At 42.5% G+C, this 18050-nt stretch overlaps 1 protein-coding gene across 1 annotated transcript; it reads left to right on the top strand.

Moving 5' to 3' along the window:
- The first annotated feature begins 3925 nt into the window (after positions 1 to 3925).
- LOC137257546 (valacyclovir hydrolase-like) lies at positions 3926 to 17722 on the top strand. The gene is made up of 7 exons (XM_067794871.1): positions 3926 to 4062; positions 6002 to 6114; positions 6816 to 6982; positions 12619 to 12772; positions 14558 to 14689; positions 15083 to 15206; positions 17575 to 17722. Exons 1-7 carry the CDS (start codon positions 3926 to 3928, stop codon positions 17663 to 17665), a joined length of 918 nt encoding a protein of 305 aa, XP_067650972.1. The 3' UTR covers positions 17666 to 17722.
- Positions 17723 to 18050: the final 328 nt, after the last annotated feature.

Raw genomic sequence — 18050 nt, 5'->3', positions numbered from 1 at the left:
GTAAGAGAGTACAGTACCGTACCGTAATACGAGCGTAGAGTACCGTGCCGTGATAAGAGCGTACAGTACCATACTGTGGTAAGAGAGTACAGTTTCACCTCTAGTTAAAGCACATGAACATACGGTATCCTTCTCTAAAACAATAAGACGTAATCAGGGTGAATCTTGGATTCGAACCTATGACCATAAGTGTCTGGGTCCCAGTGCACAAAGTGTTCGTTACGTTATGACTTCTTACTCTGTATTTATCACTGACTCACGAATGAGCGTTTTGTTGTTAAGGACCCTGTCTCCCGTTCCTGCATATTGAATTACAATGTTTTAGATGGACAGGCTACAGTCTGTTTGCCAAGTGTAGGGCTACTGGGCTGCCCAAGTAGATAAGTCTCAGTTCAGCACACTGAATATTGCTTGAAAAGAAGTAAAACTTTATTCAGATGATAGCTGAGTTTACCTGTCTCATTCTGCCAGGTGACATCTGCAAGCCGGAACTGGAGAACATCACGTGTCCGACGTTAATCCTCCATGGCATGAAGGACCCTCTGACGACCACAGAACATCCGGTGTATCTCAGCAAACATATAAAGAACTCAAGGTTTGTCCTTTGAGGATTCGAATCCTTTGATTCACAGGGCTGGCTGAAGTGTACAATCCGACACCCATGCTTCAAACAGTTCAAAATTTACATTGAGGTGTTCGGTAAGATAAATACATTGTTCTCTGCCCTTTCGGACCCAGGGAACATAAACAAACATTGAGGGAACATCAACCCATGGGCCCCAGGGGGTCAGTGAATAACTTATAATGTAACCAGTTTTCAAATTGATAAAGATATTATTAACTGCAGAAATTTATGACTGTACAAACATTCATCCACTTTTATTGACCCATTTGTTCATGGAGGTTGATGTTTCTATTTGAATAATACTTGATTCATGACTAAGCTTTGATTGTTTCTACTGGGTTATTTTTTGGCAATGTGTTGTACTGGACCCAGCTTAGTCTATTCTAAACTGAGCGAGACCGGTTCCCTTAGGGACTTACATGGCCTAGAAATGGCAGATAGATTGTATTCCTCTCAGCAGTGATTGATCTCGTGAGTTAGGAGCCGCGTCATCGGGACACGATGACATGCAGTAATAGAACATCTTCTGGGTGATTTGTACCCGATGAAGATCGGGGCTGACCCTCATCACCCACTTGATAACCAACACTACGTGGACCGTTTCTCATGTTCACAGTCACTGGATTGTCTGATCCAGGCTTTATTATTTCAGGATTGCATTGCTGGAATAGTGACTGTAATGACCTTAGATGTGACAGAATGTTCTCCTGTTTAGGTTGCACAATATACCGGAGGGAAATCACCACATTCATATGTACAGAGCTGACGAATTCAACAAGATGGTGGAAGAATTTCTCGTGGAACGAGTGTGGACAGACTTGATAAAGTTTATATAATTACTTTCCAATAAAATTTCTAAAACTATAATTGGATATTTTCTTCATTTCTTTTTGTTTAATTTTTATCACTTTTAATGGCATTTGGAACCATGAACATGACATCATGTGTCCACCACCAACAACAACTGGTGACAAAGAAAACTGCAAGAAGCCATTGACATCACGTGACACCAGCCTGCCACGATCCCGCGACCTGGGAACCCGCCTGCCCAGCACCTGGAACGCATTCCTTTGATCATTGTTTGATTGTTGTCTGTGCTCACTGCTGGGACGATGGGGTGGTTTAGTCTTGTGGTCAAGTGTTGGCCGAAGACCTGGGTCCTTATTCTCTAAACGTTCGTATCCCTAAGAATTCTTAACGTTGATCGTAGCCATCCGTTCTTCTGTTGTCAGTATCAGGCGCGTGAGTTTCATATGTGAAAAAGCATGCAAAACTGAGTATGTTCACTACGCACAAAACGCATGTGCCAAGGGCCACATGTGACTTTAAATGTCAAACAAAGGGATTTTCTACATGTTTGTTGAATATTAAAGAGACGAATGGAAACAAACGAGCAACAAATATATATTTTAAAAAGTATTTAAAACAATATTTGTTCATAAAATATCCAATACGCCCCTAATGAATACTACTGAACAATTAATAAGTAAACACATATATCCCACGGATACATACAACACCTGTACGGATAAAATATGTGTAATGCAGTTTACAAACGACAGTGAAATATCCAGTAATGTTGAAATGTTTACTCTACCATTCTTCAGTTTGAAATTAACACGCTTGGTTTTCCTGATAAATCATTTGAATTCCCCGACCTTTGTATAATCCCCCGTCGTCTTCTCTGGTTGCTAAAACGACTATGCTTGTCGTAAGAGGCGACTAACGGGATCGGGTGATCAGGTTAACTGACTTGGTTGAGACATGTCATCGGTTCCCATGTGTGCAGATCGATGCTCATGCTGTTGATCACTGGGTTGTCTGGTCCAGACTCGATTATTTACAGACCGCAGCCATAAAGCTGGAATATTGCTGAGTTCGGCGAAAAACTATACTGACTCTGTTTGCTAAAATGTTTCCTATTCGTAGCATTCATTATTGTCTACATTGCAACCAACCATGATAAGTTAGATATAAGTGCATTCGTAACTACTCTTGTCATCCCGGCAAGCCTTCTTGTAGGAATGAGACGAGTAGTTACGAATGTTTAGTGGGAACATAGTCAAATCACGCACTGTATTAATCAGAGATGAATGCCGTGTCGCCTTGAGAAACTTTGGAAACTCACTCAGCTCACTACAATAACTTCCTGCGGTTAACACTGTCGACGAATGGAAGTAAATATACTTGCCACATAAAGAAACTGTGAATTGTCAAAATATTATCCCAGTTGATAAGTACGATAACAATGTCTAAGGTACGTACAAACTTTAATGAAGGGATCATGAGACCATAACAAGTCGGAAGAATTTCAACTGAAAAGTCAATCACAATGACGTCACGAGTCCACAAGCGGGACAGGGGTGAAACAACCATATCACAAGCTCAATAACGGGTATGTCCACCATCGGCACTGAGAACAGCAGTGCATCGACGACGGATAGAGCCTATCAAACGTGTATGGAAGGCTTGTGGGGTGTCACGCCAGATTCTCTCAAGTTCTGGGGTTGAGCTTTCCAAAGTGACAGTTTTGTGCGGCATTAATTTGCTCTGTTTCTCTTTCCCGGAATGCACGTGCAACAACGCATTCCACGTCTCAAGGACAAAACCGCTCACGTCACGGAATGTGTACATGTTGGATATATGTCACTAATCTCCTTATGTGTCTGTACAACTATACAGGTTTGATAAATTTAGATTTTCAATTTTTTGTATGCACAGTTTCTTTATGTTCCTAGTACACATGAAAATATATTTGACAAACAAAACCCGATAAAAAACGTTAAGAGACTGGAACCAGTTCATATACGTTAGCAAATACCAAATTATTTGTCATATTTTAAGAATCCTCAATAATTAATTTGGAGGTGTACTTAAATTCCCCAGCAGTTTCTTAAGATTGCTGAATACAGGCTGTGAACAGCATGACACACACAATACGAGAGACAAATCTATGACATGAACAAAATGCTTCCTCTCTGCTATTCGTTACACGGGCCGAGTGCCTATTCACATATGTTGCATACCTGCCCAGGTATACAACACACAGCAAAAGATGTAATCATACAATTAATTGAATGCCATTGTAATGTAAATTACGTTAGAGGATTATTCACGTTTTGTTGTTTTTCTTTCATTTCTGATCCAGTGTTCGAAATAAGCGCTCGCACACTATACAAGCACTAGCAGCTATTTAATGGGCTGGAAACATATTTGTAAAGCTGGTACGACGGCTCAGCTGAAAATGCAGGTGACTATTTCAACTAGTTCACGTCAAGAGAGTTACTTCCCTTGTGAAATATGGCACGTGTGATTTGTGATGGGAAGATGGGTATTTTCACTGGCTGTTTGTCACTTTCTGCTCAACAGTGGCTACAGCGTCTGTTACTACAGAGTTCACAGACTGCATTCAGGGAACAGTTCCAGCACAAAGTTCGGTATGACATGCATGTTGGATTATGTTCTCTGTTACAACGTGGCTTTTACCATCAGCAACACAACATGTAAAGGTGTGTTGTTGTTAAAGGTGTTGTGCACAATCTCCTGACGGCTAGTTTGTGTTTCCTCGCCGACATGAACATGCAGACTTAGAGAGGGGAAAGTGCAGTTGGTGAAGTTGTCAGAGTTGAATACCAGATCGCGTATTGTGTTTTGATATCAGTCTGCTGGAACTTGAGGTCAGTGCATTTTCTAATCGTGCTGAAACCTATAACGTGAGGGTGATTTTTGTCCCCGCCACAACGAGGAGCGTGGGACTCCGTAGCGTCTGTACGTCCGTCCGTATGTCCCGATTCTTGTTAACGCGATATTCCTTGAACTGTTGTTCCCAGTGTCTTTAAATGTGGTGACACCCTATTCACCAGCGTCTGTAGGTACATCCCGTTTCTTGTTAACGCGATATTCTTTGAACTGTTGTACCCAGTGTCTTTAAATTTGGTGACAGCCAATATTGTATTCACCAGCGTCTGTACGTGCGTCCCGATTCTTGTGGACGCGAAATGTCATGTCTTGTTGCACCCAATATCTTCAGATTGATTGAGTGATTTGATTTGGGTGGCTGTAACTTCATCTTTATGGTCACCATGAAACTTTGAACACTTTTCAAAATGTTAACACGATATCTCATGGACTGTTGTACCCAATGTCTGTTGTACCCTTGACCTTATCTTCGAGATCACCATGGCACTTTGACCACTGATTAAACTTTTGTTAACGTGATATTTCATGGACTTTTGTACTCAATATATTCAAATTTGGCGACAACCTACTTTGGGGGATTATGTGGCCACCAGTTGATTTGGGTGACTTTGGCCATACCTTTAAAAAATCACCTCAACACTTTGACCACTTTCCAAATTTTTGTAAACGCGATATCTCATAAAATATTGATGCTAGGTTATTATGCAGACACCAGTCATTTCAGGCATTTTGTATGTGACCAACACATAAAGAGTAGTAAATATGCTATATATATTTCGTTCTTCTTTAGCGGCGGTGGACATTATATTAATTGCGAGCACGTGTGTGTTTTCAGTTGTGCCATATCGTGCAGTCCGTATTGAAAGCTAACTTGATCACACTCTTCGCAGAATAAGAAAAAGACCCGTGGCAAGCATTCTAATAATTCCTGGTTTAACTGCTTTTTTAAACGTTGTGACTACATTATTGTACAAATATTTTTTGTAGGTTTACAGATATCTTGGGTAATCTATGTACTTGGTACATGCCCCTCGGTGATGTGGAACTATATCATTATTATTATTGAATGCTCCAAAGAGACATATTCTCGCCGGTGAGCTAAAACATTGGCACACGCTGCAAATGACTGAGTCACATGGTTCATGTCATATGACTGTAAACCAGGAATGAAAAAACGTTAAGGATATCAACTTCTTTACGAATTTTCTTGACACAGGTACATATGTTGAAGTAACCCACATAGGCCTTACTGGACGATAAGTGGGATGCGTAACAAGATATCTTGAAAAAACATGTTTACTTGTACAATCGAAAAAACACGAATAGCTGCTGAAAACAACAGATCAGTCAAAACATAAATGTCATGTATGTCGCTCTGCCAGGGATGACAATAGACCATCGACTCACCTGCCATGGAATGCATGTGCTGCCGACAGGCACAAGGGGTCGTCTCAAATGTATTTTATGCTTTCACATATGTGATGAATATGTCTCATCTATTGACTGACATCTCACGCACGTGTCTTTCTCACATAAGGTTGATGCAGAGATATGTAAAAGGGTACGATACCCCTAGAAAAGCTAAAATCAGTCATCTTACTGTACTTTATTACACTATACGCAGGGTAGAGCGAAAAGTTTAATTTAATTTAAATTAATGTTTAACTTTGTTTGCAGATTGTATTCAGCCCGTAGAGTCTCGCTACAAGTCAAGGCAAATGGAGTGGACTTTCATTGTGAACAGTCTGGATATGGGGATCATACTGTCCTGTTACTGCCGGGAGCCTTGGGTAGGTTGGAGGCCAGTTTCAGGGATGTTGTGTTTCAGCCAGATGTTCTGACACCATAGGTGTTCCAGTTGTATATGGTGATGCAGATCTCGGTGCTGTTATGAATGAGTGAGTTTAGTTTTACGCCGCACTCAGCAATATTCCAGCTATATGATGGCGGTCTGTAAATATCGAATATGGACCAAACAATCCAGTGATCAACAGCTTGAGTATCGATCTGCGCAAATGGGAACCGATAACATGCATCAACCCAGTCATCGAGCCTAACCACCTGATCCCGTTAGTCGCCTCTTACAACAAGCATAGTCGCCTTTTATGGCAAGCAGGGTTGCAGAAAGTGTATTCTACTCCGAACCTTCACGGGTCGGTGCTGTTGTACACCCGAGGTCAATGACCGTAGGTTTAATGTCCAGAAATGTCCTTTGTTATATTGTTTCACTGGTCACAGTCTAAGACAAGCATCGCTTGTAACTAAGATACCGTGCAATCCAAAATGTATGACCATTCGGATTTGGTATAAACATTCCCCAGTGGTATACGTCACTGCTTATCAACCACTTGTTTGCCTGTCCACACCCAGATTATAGAAAGGATACTGTATACCATAGTTTGAATTTTGTTGACTCCTTAATAACTTTGTCACTCACTCACTCCGTCAGCCTCTCACTCACCCGCTCACTCACTCACTAATCTGATTACAGGATGTTCCATGACGGACTTCAATAACCAGCTAGAAAAGATGAATCCAGAAAAGTTCACAGTATTTGGCTTTGATCCTCGAGGTTATGGACGAAGTATTCCCCCTAAGCGGGACTGGCCAGACAATTTCCGCCATCGAGATGCACAAGATGCAGTTGCTGTCATGAATGTACAGTCGGAATTTCAGATCAGTTAATTTTCTATGTCAGTAACTGATTACCATTCATAATGTCCCGATACTTGTTATTACATTGAAGAATGTCATGCTGAAAGTTGAAATGTCCAAATGTGATACATCGATTTTCAACTCTGATGCAGTGACTGATACCACAGTTCCCCTTTCGTCCAAACGTAATATCCTTGAACGCAGTATTAGGCAGCTTGTGCCATTGTTGTACTAACATGGCGCCCAGCGTGCGAACATTCTTGGTTTGACGTCTCAAGGCTAGATGTTTTTTATCCAAGAACTGTTCGATGTGATCAGTTCATGACGTCAGTAAACGTATTTTGCAGGACATGTAGCCACCAGCAAGTGCAATTGTGCCCACAATATACGTTCACAGTGGAGTTTTTTGGTGCCAGACTAGACCTACAATAAACACGCCGGGAACAAAGATGGGGTTTGGACGGGGCAGTTACACAACCTGCCCTTTACGGTATTCGCCCATCTTATCTACCTTGTACTAACCATTTTAGTTTGATTTATTTCTTCAAATATGAACTATTTTTCCCCATCCTGACTCATGCTATTATGCTAATTCTCCCTCTTTAGACCCGTAAATGTCCGGCGTCAGGCGGCTAAAGGGATGGATGGTCAGGCTCGTTGTCATGTCATAGGTTCCTAATTGCGCAGATCGATGCCCATACTGTTGATCACTGGATTATATGGTTCACACTCGATATTTACAGACCGCTGCCATATAGTGTGCGGCGTGTCTTTTTGAATAATAGTGGAACACTTGAAATCCCTTTGAAGGTCCCTTCTGGAAGCGGATGTACAATCACACTCAACCACGAGTAGCCTACATTCATTATTGACACCCTTATCGGTCATGAAAGACATGCCATGCTTGTCACTCTCTCATCTATTGCCTTGCAAGACGATTGGAAGCATCTTAGAGTCCCTATACGACATATACATCGTTTTATATTTCGGTCCCTAGTGCAGATGTACCTGTAGATTGTATACGACGTTTGGTCTGTATTTTCTATCATTATGTCTTGAAATGTTTGATAAATTTAGGTTCTTTGTATGTTATTGGGCATGTATTTCATCACGTGAACTTTTGTTTTCATCTGATGAAATCATGCTCCCAGTATAGGTACCGGCTGTCTGCGGCTGATCCGCATTTCTTATGTCCATCTTTCACCACCGTGTGTTCTTCCAGTGTTTGCTGTCAACTCTGTAAGAAATTGTCTGATACAGAATTTAGTCTATACTTATTTACTGTTCATAGACGTGCAAGGGACAAAATTACAAGGCACTCTTAAGTCATATCTGGTAAATCGGTTGATAGAGGATCTAGTAACAGTATGTTATCTGCTGTTATTGTTCATGTTTCCAGTGAATCGCCTGGGGCAGAGCCACGAGCCACGAGCCACGATAGTATGGAGGTAGCAGCCAAGTCCCAAAAGAGGTCATCACCGGACTTGGGGTCATCACAAGATAAGACGTTGAAGTCATCCACGTCATCGAGGACGAAGTACTTCAGCTGCCAAATCTTCATTGAAGCCACACTCCAACTCTACATCGAGGTCCAACTCTACAACGAGGAGATCGTCCCGCTGGACAGGTCGACATATTTGATGAGCCTCCTCGACTGTTTCCCGAGTTATCAGTCGTCAGTAAAGCATCTCGCCAGTCTACATCTACTAGACCTTCAGGGTGGCCTTCTAACAACACAGATAACTGGCAGTTCTACGGGTAACCTCGACAACTCAGATACATCATCTGCCCAGATGCAGCTACAGCATGGTACACAGACCTTCCACACAGGGATCTTCATGCAACAGTTCACAGAGCAAATGATGAACATCATGGAGCACTGCTTTGCAGAGGAAACTTCAGTCACTGGCGATGACTGTAGCCTTGCACAAAGGATCAACAGGGGAGAATGCAATCCCGAATGAAGAGGACTTTGGATGAACGCTCACATTCCAGTAAGTCCTCACCGTCTGCTAAATCTTCTCTTCTTTGAAGTTTGGAGGAGCCTCAGTTTGCTACTTTGCTCGACTCAGCTAGTGCATGCACGCATGGATCACGTTCAAGCAGAAAGGATTCACCACATGCATCTCCTGGACGCTATAGATCTAGATAATGATAGTTGTCGGTATCGGATTCGGGGCACGTGCGCAGACCTGTGTGAACGCATTTATGGAATGTGGAATACTGTAAAGCATCACACAGGCAGGAAGAGCACTCTGAGGCTCAACGCAAGGACATTCGGCGAACCCATAATGAGCATTCGCGAAAGCATTCACACACGGAGACGGAAAGGAATGAATCCTCTGAAAGATATTTCCCCGATCTGTATGGGAGGACGGCAAGGAGGTCGTATTTTAGGACTTGGAAGTAACATCATGGATTACCAACGGCTTGGACGTCATCCCCGTGTAAGGAATCCAATTACTTACAAGATGGTGGACAATGACTTCGATTCACTAACCCTTCCACCTATTGCACTGATAACTACTGTCTCTGACAGTCTCACTACAGCCTTCAGCATTGTAACGAAGTATCAGAACCAACTCAGGTCATTTAATGCGCTGAGATTTCCTCTTCATCATATGCAGCCATTCATAAAAGGTCCTGTCATAGATGAGGCTCGGATGATGAACGGATGGCACAATTGGACACTACTAGCAGGTGCACCTTCTTCAGACTTTCACGGTCCCAGGCTCTTAATGAGGTGCTCATTTCCCGCTTTAGGAATCCTTAGAATGAAGAGAATAGGATGATCCTCTCAGATTACACCACACAAAAGAAGGATCAACAATTTATGGTCGACCACCAGGCCTCTACATCCGCTGGATTCACTCCTGAGAGAGATTTACCAAGCCATTATTACGGGCCCCTTTGGTCATCGACAACAGTCTTCAGTGGAAGGAATGAGGACATCGCCAAGATGACTCACATGAAGTCATAAAGATTAAGTCCATTGATACCTTGGTCAGTGTTACTTGGCAGACGTCACAGCGTTACTCCAACAAATCAAAATTTTCCCGAGTCCAGAAAACCAGGAACAAGAAGCACACAAACCTCAGGAGCAACAAGGGATCCTTTCACTGCTCGACCAGAAACAACAAGAGTTTCCTTGGGAAAGGACTTCCTTCCAAGGGTGCAAGAGGACAGTAGCGCTGAAGATCAGGTGCAGAACAACTGCAGCCTTCCACCTCCAGCCGTTCCTGTGCAACCATCACCAGTGGTGGACGTCTACAACGCTACCGCAAAAGTTCGGGCATCCTCCACGACGGTTACGTCTCTCAGATACTTAGCTCAGGACGAGCTACAGGATCCAACTAAAGGCCACACCGTCTCTCACAAGAGACACAGCTCTCTTCGTGTATGCATAGGATTAAGTGGACAAACCAGCAGACAACATACAGAACTTACAGGAAAAAAGGCACAGCCGAGGAGCTAAATTCACGGAATCTCACGTCCAGATTCTACTCCCCAAGTTTTGGAGTGCCAAAGACCTATTCCCGGGAAAAGTTAGGATCGTTTACAGTTTTAAGGAATTCAACAAGGATGTTCTACTCAGACCCGACAGAGGATGCTTACCTACATATCTCAATTCATCCAGAATCTAGGAAATATCTACGCTTCCTATTTAACGGTCGTCACTTCAAATGGACCGTCCTACCGTTTGGAATATCATCGGTCCCTTGGTTGTTTATCTTTGTAACCATCATTGAGAGCTAGGCTGTCTTTTGCCTGGTCGACGGCATTCAAATGCATCACCACATAAGTCAACTCAGAGTGCAGTTGGACGTCAACATCAAACTGCTCACACAACTTGGATGGCTTGTAAATCTACTAAAATCGGGTCTAAAGCCACAACAAGATCCATAATTCCTGGGAATGCGTTTCTTCACAACACTGAATCACACTGTTGTCCCAGGGGATCGCTGGACTAATATTCAAGCACTACTCTCTCTGCTATCACTACGACAGTGGCAATGTCTTCTCGGTCTACTCACCTCTGTGCAGGATATGACCCAGAGGGGAAGACTGCAACCATTACAACGGTTCGTGAGTACTCACCTGGACAGTTCTGATCAGATAACAGTTCTGGACACACTGAAGCCATACCTGTCATGGTGGATTCACAGGTCGAATGTTTACGCAGGATCTTATTTGACAGAGCCGGACTGCAACACTCCTCTATACGTGGATGCGTCGCTACAATGATGGGGAGTTCACCTAGACAACGATGTTGCAGCAGGGAAGTGGACAAGCCAGGAACGCATTCGTCACATCAGTCACTTGCAGATGAAATCGACGCAGTACAACACGAGCATAATGAGGAACAAACTACTGATGGTTCATGCGGACATCTCCACAGTAGCGTCCTCGGCTGCAGCTAACGTTTCAACAGTTCGACATCGTCGACGATCTGAACATGTGCATAAAGGCATGCCACATTCCAGAGCAAGGAATGTCATGGCCGATGTTCCATCGCGTCCCCTACAACCAACTCCAACGGAATGGATGTTAAACCAGAAAACATTTTGGCTAGTCAGTCAAACGTTCACATCACCGCAAATAGACGTATTTGCGACAAGATTCAAGAAACAGATGCCAGCATTCGTATCTCCACTACCGGAACTGCTTGCATAGGCAACAGACGCTCTAAGCATTTCAAGGGAAGGACTGATCTCCCACGCGTTCCTGCCTCCAGTTCTACTACGGAAAGTAATCGGAAAAATCAAACAAACGAAGATGCTACGACTGACTTTGGTTGTGCCTTATTGGCCAGTGACGGAATGGTTTCCAGTACTCAAAGACGAACTAGGAAAACCATCACTACCGAAATGGAGGAATCTTCTCGTCTATCCGCACACCAAACAAGCTCATGGAAACCGTCGTTGTTGCAACCTTGGATCTTCGCAGATCGACTCGCGCCAGAATTAGTCGCCTTGCTGCGCTCGTTCAAGTTGGAGGACCAACTATGAAAGTTTAAGGCACCAGCTTGGGATCTGAATGTTGTATTAGAACATTAGATCACCAGTGATACATACGAGCCACCAGACCCGGACACATCAATATGTCAGCAGTCAATTCACAAGAAGAGTAAGTGAGTGAGTTTAGTCTTAAGCCGCACTCAGCAATATACCAGCTATATGGCGCCGGGATGCCAGTAATCGAGTCTGAAGCAGACAATCCAGTGATCAACAGCATGAGCATATGCGCAATTGGAAACCGATGACATGTGTCAACAAAGTCAGCGAACCTGACCACCCGATCCCGTTAAAAGCCTATTACAACAAGCAAAGTCGCCCATTATGGCGAGCATGGGTTGCTGAAGGCCTGTTCTACCCTGAACCGCTTCGGGTCTCACAAGAAGAGACGATTAACACGTGTCTCGCAGAGTGATTTAGTTCAGCAAAACACCATCACGACACGATTCGCACGAGGAAATTGAACTTTTCAATATTTAGACGACAACCTGTTTCCCTCTTGTTTCAAATGGAACGTTCTGGAGGGCGTTCCCATATATGCAAATTGGGTTCAGTTGTCAGGTCGTGGCTCATCTAATACTTGTCAAGCAGTAGTAATATAAAGGAATTGATGTTAACTTCCAGACTTTGGGACGGAAGAAGTTTTCTGTGCTTGGCTTCAGCGATGGTGGAGCTACTGGTTTGATCCTCGCGGCACAATACCCAGAGCATCTGCGGAAGCTGGTCGTGTGGGGAGCCAGTTCCTACATTATTGAGAAGGATATCAAGACACAGCGAGGTTCACACTCTTTTCTACCACAACACTGTACAATCGGTGGGACAAATTGTCAACATACTTTTTAAAAGTGGTTCCTTGGATTGGTTAATGGGTCGAATACAGAAACAAAATGGTAAAACATGGGTGAAAAGGGTTGCCTTGAAACACTTTAACGTTTAATGTATACTCTCTCAAAATAGAAACGCACTGGTGTATTTTCAAGAATTTAAACTTTAACATGAGATATCACCTGCAATTCTGAATTGGTTTCTGCCAACAGTCCGTTCACAACTGAGTGTTGTGTTCAATGTTTCTTGTGACCACCATGAGGTTCCAGCACTGCTCTGGACTTCTCGGCATGGGCGGAATAAGTGACTGAATGCAATTCTGGCACATTTCTCTTGTAATGCATGCGGCAGTTGACCTAAATCTGGGGCGCCGGTTGACGTTTGCCCAAGGTCATCCAACAAATGCTCGATGGGGTTGAGGTTGGGTCGTTTTGAAGACGGTTTGGAAGGACTGAAATGTTCTCCTTCTTAAGATGCTCAGTAGTTGCACGTGCTATGTGAGACCTGTCATTAGCTTGCTGGAACAACTCTCTCAGGCGGGCAGTGATCTGAACCATTTAAATCCTGAAGATTTCATCTCTGTATGGAATAACAGTTGAATTACAGTTGAAAGTTAGGCATGTAGGATAGGTCTCCCCGCACCATGGCACTCACACCACATATCGACAGTTCTTCAACCCCCTCTGGATCCCCCTACGCATGTCACCAGTTCTATAGATCCAGGCTCGAACGATATTACACTACTCGACCAAAATAGTGTCTTCTGTCTCGAAATCCAGCTTCTCGTAGACGATTAAGAATGGATTGCGTGAGTTCTCTTCAAACCAGGCACTACACTCACAGCTGCATTTTTAGCTGCAGTTGACACATGAAGTACCCTGATGTACATATCCTGAACTGTTGTGTAATCATTCTTGCTTAGAATCACTTTGTTGATACTGGTTCCATAAACGACTGGTGGTACTTCCGTGAACACTGACGAGGTATGCAACAGCAGCTTGATACTCTCCAGCCTCCAGACATCCAGTGTTTGTCGCGGTATAACGATATTCTTTCTTTTAGCTGCCAGTGTCAGTGCCAGTGACCATTCTCGATCTTCAGATCTACACGTGCATATTGCGAACAACCTTTTCTAAATGGCATTATAATGACGAGATTTTAACAATCAAACACTATTTTTGGAACTTATTTGAATTTTCATTTATCAATATCACCTGTGCATTTCTGTTTGGAGTGAATAGAATACACATGATTTAACATGATAACATAAAAGCATTTTACATGAGGATTTTTCACATGATCCTCAGAGGAGGACACTGCCCATAAATATATACACCCATCAATCATATTTCCAATCAGAATTATCCCGCGTTAACCATTGTGGATAACGATTCAGCCATCCTGTTCACTTCAGCTCTCGTGCCACGCCAACATTCTATGCCACATCAGCACATGCAACGCCCACATGCGCCCCATCCCTGTATGTGGTACCCTGACCCCTACCTTCCACCCCACATGCCAGTGTCCTACCAAGTCCCTACCCCCACACGTCCCGTGGCCTTGTCACCCCGACATGACACCCAAATCCCAAACTTCTACACCCTTACACGCCAACTCTACCTGACCTCCGTCCACTCCATCCGTCCACCCGACAAAGCCATCCGACACCAAACACCACACCCCATCCGCATGATGTGAGAGTTCTTGCATGCTCCGCTAATTTATGTGCTGTCTGCAGGTCTAGAGGATATTTATACCTGGAGTCCCAAGAGGATGGAGCCGTTTATCCAGATATATGGGCATGAGTACCTCCAGGCTCATTGGAGCAAGTGGATAAAAGCAAACAAAAACTGCCTCGCACACAGCAACGGTACGTTCACTGACAGTCAGAGTGAGTGAGTGAGTTGATTTGAATCCCGGTTTTAGACTCATAAAGACAAAATTGTATGGATTTCAACGTCATTATTCTGATGGTGTCGACGTTTCAACGTTTTTTTACAGACCGCCGCCATCTGTAAACTCGCTCGCTCACTCACTGTAGGTTTGGCAGTATATTCTTATTCCTCCATCAGGTGAAAGAAACAACGAGGAAACAAACACCTATGTGAAAACAACAACGGTTAGGATGTAACAAGGGAAATCAGTATTTAATAGGCGCAAAATGGAAGATGGAAGTGGAGGCCAGGCATTGTTATTCCAGACATGATTGATGAGGTAACAATGGTGACAATTTCCAGCTACATCTTACACACTCACTCTGCAGGTGACATCTGCAAGGCGGAACTGGAGAACATCACGTGTCCGACGTTCATCCTCCATGGCATGAAAGACCCTCAGACGAGCTCAGAACATCCGGTGTATCTCAGCAAACATATAAAGAACTCAAGGTTTGTCAACTCATTTGATCACAGTGTGTGTCCGTGTGCGTGTGTGTGTGCGTGTGTGTATGTGTGTGTGTGTCTCTCTCTGTGTGTCTGTGTCTGTGTCTGAGTCTGTGTCACCTGTTTTCCAATTGTCGAATATATTATTAACTGACTGCAGGAGATTATAACTTTACAAACGTGCACACATTTTATTGACCCATATATCCAGCAGATGTTGATGTTTCAATGGCTGGTGAACGTGAATAATACTTGATGGATAACTAAGCTTTGTTTGTTTGTATTGGGTTCATGCTTGCCAATGCGGGCTTTATATGGCCTACACATGGCACGTTCACAATATTGCCTTCAGTTGTAGTCCAGACGTAACATTGGTTGTTAAATAAATAATCGATGTCTGAGTAAAGAGCAAAGCCATCAAGATACAAAACACGAAGTAACAGAACATCTTCTGGGTGATTTGTACCCGATAAAGTCTGGAGGCTGACCATCACCACCCACTTGGTGGTGAGGGAAACAAGATGTGGACCGTTGCTCATGTTTACAAAGAGCGATGCTCATGCTGTTGCTTGTCTGGTCCTGACTCGACTATTTAGATACCACCGTCGTATAGCTGAAATATTGCCGAGTGCGGTGTAAAACTTCACTTCATTCACTCAGTCACTCGATCACTCACTCACTCACCCACTCACCCACTTACTCACTCACCTAATCATGTTTGCAATCACAGTATTGTCTGGTCCAGGCTAGATTATTTCAGGATTGAATTGCTGGAATAGTGTTGACAGAACATCCATTCTCCACTAACAGGCGCCAGTACCATGATTCTGTGTCGCTCTATCGTTAACACTTTAAACAGCCACATAATATATCAGTTATAGTCGTTTTTCATATACTGGACAACAATAGTTAGGGATATATGTAAAATCTGAAATCATCATGATATAATTATTTATTGCCACACTGACAAGATATCACTCATAAAAATACCAATATCCCTAACTTATTTTGTCCTGTCTATAACGTTGTGAGATTCACCTTTAAACAGAAAACAAATGACAATGTTTCCACATTTTCCTGTTTTATAGCTGCCTAAAGTAGGCCAAATATATCAGATGGTGATGTTGCTAGAGCTCACTTTGGTAAATATAGTCTGTCTAAAGTCGCATTTGTAATCAGCTTGAGCTAGTTTATTGTCTTATATCTGTTTAAAATGAAGAACCCTATATGGAAATATGTCTTTCGTCCAAAGAAGTTTTACCAATGACATCAAACGATGCTGTCGCCACCTAGGTGAACTGATGCATCGCTGCTGCTACAAATACTGTGTGTTTAGGTGTAACTGATGGTTGTTAATGAAAACTGTTTTTCAAAGATGTTGAAGGCCTGCAGAATAACCTAACACCGTGACGGCGTTTTACTTTACCAATGCTGTATAGGAAAAGCTAGTTTTATGTTTTCAGTTAGGCTGAGTCAGGTACCCGAGATTTTGAACGGATAGAATTAATCGAAACGTAACTTCTCCACTGCCGTATAGCATACACACAAGCCACATCATCACCTCACGTAGTTCATACAGCCTGAAATCTGCTGATTACAGTTGAAACCTGTCTTAAACGAACCCAGAAATGGTTTTACCAACCAAATACCCTATCAACAGATACGTTACACTCGTTATCTGTATATGTACAAATTTAACATTTCGTGGAAAATAAAACTTTGTTTTCTTACAAGTACAGACTTTTTACTCTTGCTTTGAAAATTTGACAGTTACGTTACCTTCTGTTTTTCAATCACTCTATCAAGAAACATTATTCCTCCGTCACAGGCAACATGTTATACAATTATGCCATATAAAGTTTGAGAACATAGAAATCAGATTTCTCTAGAATAACAAACAGCAAGTATACCCTTACCACTTACTCATATGCATTTGGATGGGAAAATATTTGGATCAATATCAGGAAACAAGAAAACAGAATATTTTGTGATAAACAACATTCATTTAATGCATGTTTCTTTTTTCTAAGTACTTTGCTATTCAAGCATTGAAATGAATACATTCAAAATTGCAGGAAAAGTGTAATTATGATCAAACCGTACCCCAAACTGGCATTCTAGAGGTAAAGTATCGATCTGTAACTTGATAAACGCTTTGGTGTATGGTTGACTGCCTTTATCACAACAGGTACAACTGCTGAAGGGGATAAGTTTTAACATCATGTCTAGGCACTATTCAATTTAGATTTAACACATGAGCATGAAAGGAAACAACATGAAAGTTTATAAAAGTAGATTGGCGCCTGTTGGAGAATTAATGTGAAAGTCACTAACAGTGTAATAACCTGCATTGTGACATGTTTTTCCTGTTTAGGCTGCACAATGTACCCGAGGGAGATCATTACATTCATATTAAAAAAGCTGACGAATTCAACAAGATGGTGGAGGACTTTCTCTTGGAATGAGGATGTAGGGACTTGGCAAGCTTTTATTACAATAATAACTTTCCATCTTTACTGGCCAATAAAATATCTAAAACAGTTGTATTGCATATTTTTCATTTCTTTTTGTCCTATATTTTTATATACTCATCTGCCTGATCGACTGTGAGAAACAAAATTATATAAATAAAAGCGTAAACATACCTGATTGAATTAATGATTGTAAGAAAGTGGTATCGAAAAATACTGCTGGATTTTGTTCAGTCACTATCTCGTCAGAACTAACAAACCGACCATTCTCTCCGTGTACAGATGAAAATCTCCTTTGACCACTATGTCTTACACGCTGTATATGGAGCAGTTCAACAGTATACATTGTTCAGAACCACCTTCCGTGTGAATTAAATGT

Source organism: Haliotis asinina, chromosome 12 (genome assembly GCF_037392515.1).
Source record: "Haliotis asinina isolate JCU_RB_2024 chromosome 12, JCU_Hal_asi_v2, whole genome shotgun sequence".
NCBI lineage: Eukaryota > Metazoa > Mollusca > Gastropoda > Lepetellida > Haliotidae > Haliotis > Haliotis asinina.
This window is presented reverse-complemented; position numbering and strand designations above follow the sequence as displayed.